At 47.6% G+C, this 10,993-nt stretch overlaps 1 protein-coding gene across 1 annotated transcript; it reads left to right on the forward strand.

Annotated features, from left to right (window-relative positions):
- The first annotated feature begins 675 nt into the window (after nucleotides 1-675).
- On the forward strand, nucleotides 676-7,962 carry slc6a17 (solute carrier family 6 member 17). The gene is made up of 11 exons (XM_076159313.1): nucleotides 676-976; nucleotides 2,276-2,433; nucleotides 3,200-3,326; nucleotides 4,416-4,597; nucleotides 5,348-5,458; nucleotides 5,914-6,155; nucleotides 6,330-6,522; nucleotides 6,654-6,846; nucleotides 6,953-7,112; nucleotides 7,308-7,470; nucleotides 7,600-7,962. Exons 1-11 carry the CDS (start codon nucleotides 676-678, stop codon nucleotides 7,960-7,962), a joined length of 2,193 nt encoding a protein of 730 aa, XP_076015428.1.
- The last annotated feature ends 3,031 nt before the right edge of the window (nucleotides 7,963-10,993 follow it).

Genomic DNA, 10,993 nt, shown 5'->3' on the forward strand with positions numbered 1-10,993 from the left:
GAAAAATGTAAACTCATGTCTGAAACTGAAATATAAGACTCCCTGCAGTGAAAGTGACTCATGAGAGGAAAACACAGATTTCCTTGCAGGTTCTGGTTGTACTGTGCTGCTTCTCTAGGGGCCAGCATGTACACACACACACACACAGCCTGCTGTTCATGTGTGCAGCAATGCAGCTCACATGACTCAACTTTACTGTTCTGCTGCCAGATGGATTGTAATTAAATCTTCCTCTCTGGTTCACCTTAATAAAGTAGATTAGTATAATGCCTCACTGGTGGATGTGAAGTGCTGCTGCTGTTTTGCTGCCAGTGTCCAAATACAGGCAGCAGGTCACATGACTGCGAGTTGTGTGTTTGTCTTTGTATCCAAACACAAGATGCTGCTGGATAAGTTAACTGATTTGCTTTCAGGCTGAATTAGCACGTGGCTGATGAAGTTTAAAGTTGTGTTGTTGGTTTGCTAAGGATCAAGCTCACTAACATCAGATGAAGAGTGAAGAATGATTCTAATTGATACATTTCTCTCCTCTGTCTTTCTCCCTCTCCTAACTTTGTGTCAGCAGATTTAAGAAAAGCACAAGTTTCGTCCCAGATTCCCCCTGATCGTCCTTTTTCTCCATCACTTCTTCCCTCCGTCACACTCACCCGTCTGTGGTGAGCCTCCGTCTCCACCATGCCAAAGAACACCAAGGTGACCCAGCGGGAGCACAGCAACGAGCCCGTCACCGAGTCGGTGGCCGACCTGCTGTCCCTGGAGCAACCTATGGATTACAAGAGCAGTCAGATGAGCATGGGTCTCAGTCCGGGGTCCACTGCCCCGGTGAAGGCCCTGCTCCCTTCCCCCGATCCGGACTTGGAGGACGGCAGACCGGCCTGGAACAACAAAATGGAGTACATCCTGGCCCAGGTGGGCTTCTCTGTGGGCCTGGGTAACGTCTGGAGGTTCCCCTACCTGTGCCAGAAGAACGGAGGAGGTGGGTGCAGACATTTCTATAGTTACTGTTCTTGAAACTGCTTTAAAATTCCTATTTTCTGTGTCACTGTATTGGCCTCAGGGTTAGAAGTCTTGGATCTGTTCTTCACATTGCAATACAGAAGATGTAACCTTCAGGGTGCAGAGGAACTGAGGGTTTGTGGAGTCGAGGCCGCGTTAGCAACGTTTCTATTAGTTTGGTTACATTCTGTGGCCAGATGGGAGAATTTACAGTAACAGCATGTAATGGATGGATTTTAAGTCTGGGATTTGGTTTTTCCTGTGCAGAGGCGACTTTGGGAATATTGTGTCTTTGCCATCTGTGCCGTGACAAACCAAACACTCTAGGGAACTCATAAACGTCGTTCCTGCTCTCATATGTCCTGCCCGTGCTGCTGGTTACACAGCGTGAACCACCAGCATCCCAATTGAGCGGATGTTTGCCCCTGTTGCAGGTTTCTCAGGCTTATCTCTCTGCTATTGTCCACACTGTGCTGGATGTGATGAGTGGGCGGTGGCGAGTAAAATGAGAGTAAATGAAAGATGAGGGAGGTGTGAAGAGCACAATATAATCTGTGCGTTTGCTCAATTTAATCAGAGTGTGCGTGTGTGCAGTTTGTGTTTGTGTGTGCGGTGTTCAGCAGTGTGTATTGTGTGAGCTCGTCCTGCTGATGAACACGTCTCATTTCTGCTCCCTGTCTCTTGTCCGTCTGTTACTTCTGTCCTCTCTCTCTCCTCTTCAAATCTCGGTTCTCACGTGGCTCTGGATCCGCACTCAAACACACACCTCTGTCAATAATTGGGACGTGTGTGTGTGTGTGTCTGATATTCCACAGACAGTGCAGTTAAAGTTTTGTGTTGCGGTGTATCTCGCCGCCATCTTGGTGTGTTTTTTGTCCAGTCAAACGTCAGGCTGTTATTACCAGTATGAACTCTTCCTCTCTGGCTTTGGGTGATTTTGTCACCATGGCGCCGCCTTCGCTTGTGTTGACGTCAGCAGGCCTGGATGTGACAGGCTGGCTGTCTCCCTGTGCCTGCTGCTCTCCACAATTACCTCCCTTGTGCCATTAAAAAAAGAAGAGAGAATGAGAAAGAGAATGAAGATCGTATCTGACAAAGTGAAGATGAAGAAAGTGTTAAAGGGAGGAAGAGAGAGAGAAACTAGAGAGGATAAGACACCGAGGAAAGGACAGATTCCAATATTAGATATAAGAGAGAAGTGTTTGTCACGTCACACACACACACACACAGCCGTGTAGTCTCACCCGTGTTTTGTCCCTCCGTCCATCCTTTGTCTCAGGCGCGTACTTGGTGCCCTACTTCATCCTCCTCCTCCTCATCGGCATCCCTCTCTTCTTCCTGGAGCTGGCGGTGGGTCAGCGGATCAGACGCGGGAGCATCGGCGTTTGGAACTACGTCTACCCGAACCTGGGCGGCATCGGAGTGTCCAGTCTGATGGTAAGAGAACACAAATGTGACCCTGCTGTCATCTATATTGGAAACCAATGACAGATTGGATCTTCACCTAGAAGGACCCTGAATGCCTCATATTGACCCACTACCATGTATAAACAATCATAGAGTCCAGTCTTAGCGGTTTGTTGTTGTTGTTCAGGACGGAGGCCATGAAACAAAGGTTCCATTGTGTATCCCTGGTGTTGTATGACACATATACATGATATGTATATTAAGACAGTGATCTTCACTCTGCTGGACGCACTCTGCCTGCTCAGATTAGTCTCCCCGATGCTTTAAAGCGAGCAGCGTGCAAAGACAAGTGACCATCTGGACCATCAGCCTGAACCCTGCAGTCAATCAGTCAACTCCTCTGTGATTTGATCAGTAGGTGATCTGGTGCTTGGGGTGTGTGTGTGTGTGTGTGTGTGTGTGTGTGTGTGTGTGTGTGACTGCCCTGGCCCAGAGCAGTGAGGCGTGTGGTGGCTTGGATGTGGCAGAGGGAGGTTCAGCTGCTATAAATAAAGCGGCTGCTGGTTGAAGGAGCCCGGCCGGAGCTGCTGAGAGCTCACAGCTCAATAATTCATACACACTCAGACTTAGGCTGTGTGTGTTCAGCGTCTCAGCCCCGACTCCAGGAGAGGTGTTCACCTCTACCAACCGCATCTTGTTCCTTCACTGTTTTGCTTCGTGCCTGTGTATGTGTGTGTGTATGTAGACGGTGATCAGGTGACTAATAAGCAGTGTGTTTGGCTGTTTCCCCCTGCAGGTGTGCGGTTTTGTGGGCCTCTACTATAACGTGATTATCGGCTGGAGCATCTTCTATTTCTTCCAGTCTTTCCAGTATCCTCTGCCGTGGGCTGAATGCCCCATGAGACTAAATGGAAGCCACGCCAGTAAGTCTGCAAGGCAATGTACAACTTACACACTCACACTGTCCATATACACTATAACTGCTTAAGCTACATCCTATTCTTTACCTCATACTTCTGGTGTAGTGATTTAAAGGTTTCCACTGGTATCTTATGGTACGTCCCTGTACATTACAATGATCAGGTGGTCTTCAGTGAGGACAGAGAGCTCTAATCAAAGTCATATACTATTCAAAAGGTCATTTGTTTCTTAGTGTAAGATGATCTCCATGTCTCAGAGCAGAGGAGAGCAAACACACTCCCCGCTGAGTCCTGCTGGATCATTTTATATTCAGCAAACAGCTTCAGTAGATGCCGAGCAGCAGAGATGCAGGGCGGCGCTGGAAGCTACAGGAGAGTCTGCAGCTTTTCCCCAATAATAAGAGTGTGTACTCAAACTCCTCATCCCCCTCTCCTCTTCATCACGCCGTCATCTCACTGTGACCCAGATGACACAGTGGCTGACAACAGTGTGTCAGAGGAACGCACAGGTCACTATAAAGGGCATCGGCTCCCAGCAGCATTAGAGGCCGGGGTGTGTGTGTGTGTAGTCATGATTATGAATGCAGCAGAGAGCGCTGCAGTACGTCACATAGAGAGAGGAAGCCGTCAGAAGAAAGCAGAGATTTATCAAACAAATCAGCAGAGAGAGAGAGGAACTCAGGACTCCTACACAACTACACTACATTTAAGAGTGCAACCATTTCAGTGTTGTGATACCTTCTTCCTCTTCTCCACTACAGCAGCAGAGCACATTTGAACATTGACCTGACGCCTATAGTTACTGGGTTACTTTGCAAATTAAGTTGAAACTATTTACGTAATAATCTAAATGTTACTATGAACTACCAGTGGAAATATGAAAATTATTTATTAGACTGTACTTTGACATATTAACATTTTAATTCTCTGTTAATATGTAATAAAAATAAATACATTAAAGGTCGGGACAGGGCCTATTTGTAGTTATCTTACAGATAATACTGCTCTTACTTATTAAGTTTCTTTCACTCCACACTTGCATTTTCTCTTATTATATCTCCTTTCTTTTCCCTCCTTTCCTTTCCGTCTCAGTCATGGAGCCAGAGTGTGAGAAGAGCTCGGCCACCACCTACTTCTGGTACCGCAGGACTCTCAACATCACCAGCAGCATCGACGACACCGGCGGGCTGAACTGGAGGATGACCTTATCCCTGCTGGTGGCCTGGGTCCTGGTCTGTCTGGCCGTCATCAAGGGCATCCAGTCCTCAGGGAAGGTACGGTACGGTCTCCACAACAGCTCAGCCACCCCAGGAAAACAAACAGCAGATATGATCTATGTTACAGCAACACACACCCATGAGTAAGATGGCAGAATGTTATATTTAATCAATCAATTCACTCCAGCCTGAGGGTTGAGTGAGGGATTGTCTCTGCCTTTGCTAATGCTGTCTGGTCAGAGGTGAGTTACTGCAGCCTATTATCAGCTCCAGTCTATTTCTGGATCCATCTATATTATGGAAGGGAGACATGCAACATTAATAAGCTTAAACCGAACCAAGCGGAGACAATATATACGACGCAGATGGGGAAAACGCTCCGGCTGGCAACCACTGCAACAACATCCTGTAATCTCCATCCAGAGAGTGAGTCACGCGGCACAGCACAACAGTCTCCACAGGAAAATACACAACAGAGAGAGGCACCGCCAAGCTCTGACACGGCTTTTTAAACACCAAACTTAGTAATCCAATTATCAAAGCAGCGCCGCAATGATTCCCCGAAATGCTGTAGGAAGAGTTTTGGAGTCGTTGGCCAAAACCGCAAGGATTCCGCTCCACATTTGGTCAGATTTCACAAGTTCTCCAGTGCCAAGCAACAACAAAGCAGCTTTCTGATTGATTCATCATGTCTGCGTGTGCTGTTGCAGTTTAGTCGGCCAAGTGTGAGGCTTCAGAAGGACAGTGTCCATGGTAACGCCGTCTCTCTCTCTCTCCCCTCTCTCTCTCTCTCTCTCTCTCCCTCAGGTGATGTACTTCAGCTCTCTCTTCCCGTACGTGGTGCTTTTCTGTTTCCTTGTGCGAGGTTTGATGCTGAAGGGAGCGGTGGACGGCATCGCTCACATGTTCACCCCCAAGGTGAGAGGAAGAGGAGGAGGAACAATCCATACATGAGCATTGAGTGTGTTTGCCTTTAACAGTCACACAGCAGCTCACCGCAGCAGGACTGGATACACCTTAATAATAAAGAAGTATCTCCAGTATGAACCCGTATTGGACACAGATGTATTCTTAAGCTCTCTAGGTGTCCATTAATCATTCATGGATCGATTAGCAAACAGATATTTGACACCCCTAAGTGACACTTTCTCTATAACTGTCTATCTAACTGTGTCAGCCATGAGTGCCCGATGTCTTTAGCCATTTGAGTGCACTTCTAGGAAAATGTCAGGTCATTCATATCTGCCCTGCATCCTAACTACAGGGGTAATGTCTCCCTCTTGTGGCGGATTATTGTACCTGCATGTAAAAATGTCTGCAAAATACTTTCCATACTGAGATGACGAGACCTAACGTTTGCTTTCTCTCTGCAGCTGGAGAAGATGTTGGAGCCGCAGGTGTGGAGGGAGGCGGCCACGCAGGTCTTCTTCGCTCTGGGTTTAGGTTTCGGAGGCGTGATCGCTTTCTCCAGCTACAACAAGAGAGACAACAACTGTCACTTCGACGCTGCGCTGGTCTCTGTCATCAACTTCGTCACGTCCATCCTGGCCACTTTGGTGGTGTTTGCCGTGCTGGGCTTCAAGGCCAACATCATGAACGAGAAGTGTGTTGTCGAGTGAGTTTGTTATCAAATATTTACCTGAGCAGCATTAAAGCGGAGAGAAAGAGGAGGAGATGGAGCTGGAGTGTAATGGAAGTCTTTTATGTGTAAAGGAGGACTGAGCTTTAATGTAGAGCAGCTGACTCATTCACGCAAACTTCCTCATCCCGATCAAACTTCCTTGTGCAGGAACGCAGAGAAGATCCTGGGCTACTTGAACACGGGCGTGCTGAGCAGAGAGCTCATCCCCTCTCACATCAACTTTTCCCATCTGTCCACTGAGGACTACGCCGCCATGTACGACGTGATTCAGAAAGTGAAGGAGGACAGCTTCGACCAGTTGGGCCTGGACTCTTGTGTCCTGGAGGACGAACTCAACAAGGTCAGCCAGAGAACCTTTGATAGTTTGCTTGTATCATACCAGAAATATGGAAGAAAAATTATGGAACCGATTCTCTTTCTCTGCCGCCACTCTCCCTCCTCTCACTCCTCTCACTCCTCTTCCTCCTCCAGGCTGTTCAGGGCACTGGTCTGGCCTTCATCGCCTTCACAGAGGCCATGACTCATTTCCCCGCCAGCCCTTTCTGGTCTGTCATGTTCTTCTTCATGCTGATCAACCTGGGCCTGGGCAGCATGATCGGCACCATGACGGGCATCACCACGCCCATACTGGACACTTTCAAGATACGCAAGGAGATCCTGTGCGGTGAGAAGCTGAGGCGGCTGAATGAGAAGACTGCATGCGTTTGATTTGCTCCAAAGTTTATGATTCTGATCCTGTATTTCTCCTTCTCTCTCTCCCACCCCCTCAGTGGTTTGCTGTGTCATCGCCTTCTTCTTAGGCTTGCTGTTTGTGCAACGCTCAGGGAATTACTTTGTCACCATGTTTGATGATTACTCAGCCGGTTTGCCTCTGACGGTGGTGGTAATCCTGGAGAACATCTCTGTGGCCTGGATCTACGGCACCAAGAGGTAACCGCACCAGACTGCACTAAAGAGGCCATTTCATTTGCGTTGCTGGGCGAGACATTGTGGCGTTAGGATGACTATTGGGAAGTTGTGACTGCCCCCTGCTGGTATAATAAGAGAAATGCAGGAAAGTTGCATCGGTCCTCTGTCTTTAAACTGGAGATCCTCTCAAACGAACGTCTTCCGTCTCTCTCCCAGGTTCATGCAGGACCTGGAGGACATGCTGGGGTTCAGACCGTATTCCTTCTATTACTACATGTGGCGGTACGTGTCGCCCGCCATCCTGGTGCTTCTCATCATTGCCACCGTCATCGAAATGGCCGTCAGCCCTGCGGGATACAACGCCTGGGTGGAGGCTGAGGTGAGGGGGTGCTTCCTCCCGTCTATACACGAGCAAGAACGTGTATAGACATCTTTGCTCTTCAACCTCTCGTCTTCCTCCCCTTTAACTCTGAATATTTCTTCTTCTTCCTCTTCCCTCTCTTTGCAGGGCTCAGAGCGTTTCCACAGCTACCCGCCCTGGGCGTTAACCATGGCCTACGCCCTCATCGTCGCGGCCATGCTGCCTCTGCCCATCGTCTATGTCGTCCGCCGCTACAACTTGATCTCCGACGGCTCCAACAAGCTGTCCGTCTCCTACCGTAAAGGCATGATGAAGGACATCTCCAACCTGGAGGAGCAGGACGAGCAGCGCTTCATCCTCAACAAGAACCCCAGCGAGACGCCGTCCCCCATGCCGGCTCACCGCGCTTACCTGGGCCCCGGCGGCACCCAGGAGATGACCAACACCAACTACGGCACCAGCACAAAGACCGGATACCAGAACATTGGCTCGCCCGAGTCCGAGCTATGATCCGCTGAGCTCCTGAATCCTCCCGTGCGTTGAAATCTTGCAGGCCTGCTTAGGGAGATGGAAGAGAGAGAGAGAGAGAGAGAGAGAGAGAGAGAGAGAGAGAGAGAGAGAGAGAGAGAGAGAGAGAGAGAGAGAGAGAGAGAGAGAGAGAGAGAGAGAGAGAGAGAGACCAGTGCGTTCACCACACCTTAACCCCAGAGCTGATCCCCCTCACTCCTCCATTCCTGCAACATCGCTCCTTCCTATTCTCCCTGTTGAAGGATCCAACCTGCCAATTACCCGGCGATCCAAGGGCATCATGGGAAAGTTAGTCCCTCCAGATGTGGCCACATTTGTCTCGTCCCTGAGGGTATTAGCCAGGACGCAGATCCAGGCTCTCTGTGGTAATAACATCCAGCTGAGGTTAAGGTGTCTGGAACGCCGCAGTGCTCCGTGTGGCGCTGGACCACAGTTACACCTGTCCATCAGTTTGGAGGAGGGTTATCGATACGACAGGCGGGTGTCCGTGTAGCTCTGGGATGATGGCGGTGGTGGGTTTAGAGGATTGTTGGCGGTGGGAATAGGGTGGAAGGAGTCTCTGGAGGATTTAACGTCCATCTGAATCAGTCACATTCTTAAAAGGGGGAACGTTTTACCATGTAGTAAACAAAAACCATTCCAGATGCGTCCAACAGTATGTCCCTAAGAGATATTGATACACTACCGATTGTAAACAGTGTTAGACTTACGTTGACTGTGCGTATCATGCATCAGCAATAATAAGAACCAGTCAGAGAGTCCTCATCACAATGTGGATCTCCTTCTATCTCCATTTTTCCGCTCATGTAGAATACTGTACATACGTGTCGTGCAATAGTCAGATGTCACCGTAAATCATGTTTGTATACACACACACACACAGACACCAGTAGTGCAAAACAAGGGATAAAAAGGTGTTTGTTTCTTCCCCCCGTGAACATTGAAGCACAGACGCAGTGGTTTAACGCAGGGCAGCGCCAAAGCTCCACGTCTCACAGCCGCAGCTGGACAAGACAAAGCTTTTTCCATTTTAATCAGTGAGAGCAGACGAGGCAAAGCCAGAGCAGAGATAAGCAGAGCAGATCTAGTTACTGCGTGTGTGCGTGTGTGTGTGTGCGTGTATCTGTGTGTGTGTGTGAGAGAGAGGTATACGGAAAGAGAAGGGATTGTCAGTGATGGAAGATGGAATCAAATAGGACAAACACTAAGTGCTAAATGGAAAAAATATAAAATATTACCCACAAAATGCACTTAAATCTTAATTTACTATTTTGTAAATGCATCAATAATGAATACTGAGCAATCTTGAAGATGAAGTGACTTGTTTGCTCCTTAGCTTTACAATAAATTCCCTTTTTTCCTTTGTAAAACAATTACGATAATGTCTAAAATGCAAAGAAATATGTGTTTAGTATCACAAATCTATAATAATTTACAAGTATCCCTCAAAATTGCACTTATACTTTTAACAGTGAAAGACAGACTGATTACACTACTGACTGTAGCGTGAGTGCAGAGGTGTGTGTAAGTGTGCAAGTGTGTGAGTGCTCCCGGTGACCTGCCTGTTTAAAAATAGCGGTGTGTTACCCAGGGCAAGCCGTGGCAACGCGGCACGGAGACGGATTCTGCTGTGATGTGTCGTGGGAAGGAGAGCGGGCGTGACCCCGTTAGCTCTGCTTTGTCTGCTCCACCTGCACCAACGCACAAATGCACAATTTACCCACAATTCACCCTGCTTTGAATAACTGTCTAATGGTGTTGTGGTGTCTGGTGGGTAAGCACAGTTCACTGCCATGCCACCCTGTGGATGAAGCTGATGTTTAGGGTTAAATCGTACATTCCTCAAATAGTGAGCACATCCTCTCCTAAGAACTACAATCTACTCTTTGATGTCTTTTTGTGAGCTAAATTGTGAAAAGTGAAAGCTTTTTTATGTTTATTTTTTAATGTTTAATCTTGTGCGACGATGTATGTTTAGGAGGTTTAACTGTGGAAAATGTATTGTGATATTTCAATGTTTTTGGAGTGGTAATACACAGTTTCGACCACTAGATGTCCCTGCTGGCCCGCAGGGGGGGCTAGTGAGCGTATCGGGGCCCCTCCCTGACACAACACCAATACTTGAGACTGAGCAGATGTGTGTGTGTGCAGCTCACACTCAGTCACATGGTTTGGTGCCTGAGCAGCAACTCTCTGTCTGTCTGTTCGCCTTAAATGCTTTTAGTCATTTCGAAGATTTTTCATCCAGTCATGTCGTGCAATCATGTAGAGTTAGGACCCGATGTTTCCTCTCACTCACTCCAGCACTTTAATTAATTAATAAAGATGGAGGCCCTGGAGTTTGGACCCCCTTTCAGCGCACAACAGCTTAGCGGAGTTCAACATCAAGCAATATTTACACAGAAAGCACAGAAGGTCACAACACGAAGGTCACGCAGAGGTTGCGACGTAGGGTTAAAGCACATTTGAGGAAGCACAAGTGTTCCTATGGAGCAGGACAGAGACGGGCGGCAGCATTAGTCAAGGTTTACACACACACTCCTACAGCCTCCTTGGCATCGGAGGAGGAACGAGAGCCCCAGTTTGTTTACTTAGATATTGTGTTACAGAACACAACACCAAGCACAACAGGTCTCGTTCTACTGCAGGATTACTACTGATTTGACTGATTTATCATAGATTCTAACTCCGGGGTCTCCGTCTGGTCCATGTGTCCGCTGTATCTCATTATGTACTACAAAGAAACTTCAAGATGTTAACTCAGATTATTGAGATGAACTCAAATAAAAGTAGAGTAATAGTGAATTTATTTAAATGTGCAAATAGTCTTTTATGTGACCAAACCATAGCTATATTTATAGTACTTAAGACCATGTATGTAATGTGTACATATTGATGTGTATTCTGATGAATCCACACTGAGTATCTATAGTACGAGTAACCGGGAGTATACTTGAGCTGTACATAATAACTGTATATTTTGAAACATTTCTGATTTTTGTACTGTAGGTAA

This window comes from Genypterus blacodes, unplaced genomic scaffold (genome assembly GCF_046128005.1).
Source record: "Genypterus blacodes isolate CSIRO-AG114 ecotype Tasmania unplaced genomic scaffold, CSIRO-AGI_Gbla_v1 ptg000094l_1, whole genome shotgun sequence".
NCBI classification, from domain to species: Eukaryota; Metazoa; Chordata; class Actinopteri; order Ophidiiformes; family Ophidiidae; genus Genypterus; species Genypterus blacodes.

Coding starts and splice junctions, on each gene's coding strand:
- slc6a17 (XM_076159313.1), top strand. CDS start 676: ATGCCAAAGAACACCAAGGTGACCCAGCGGGAGCACAGCAACGAGCCC. Junction 3,327..4,415: donor ACTAAATGGAAGCCACGCCA/GTAAGTCTGCAA, acceptor TTTCCGTCTCAG/TCATGGAGCCAGAGTGTGAG. Junction 7,113..7,307: donor TGGATCTACGGCACCAAGAG/GTAACCGCACCA, acceptor TCTCTCTCCCAG/GTTCATGCAGGACCTGGAGG.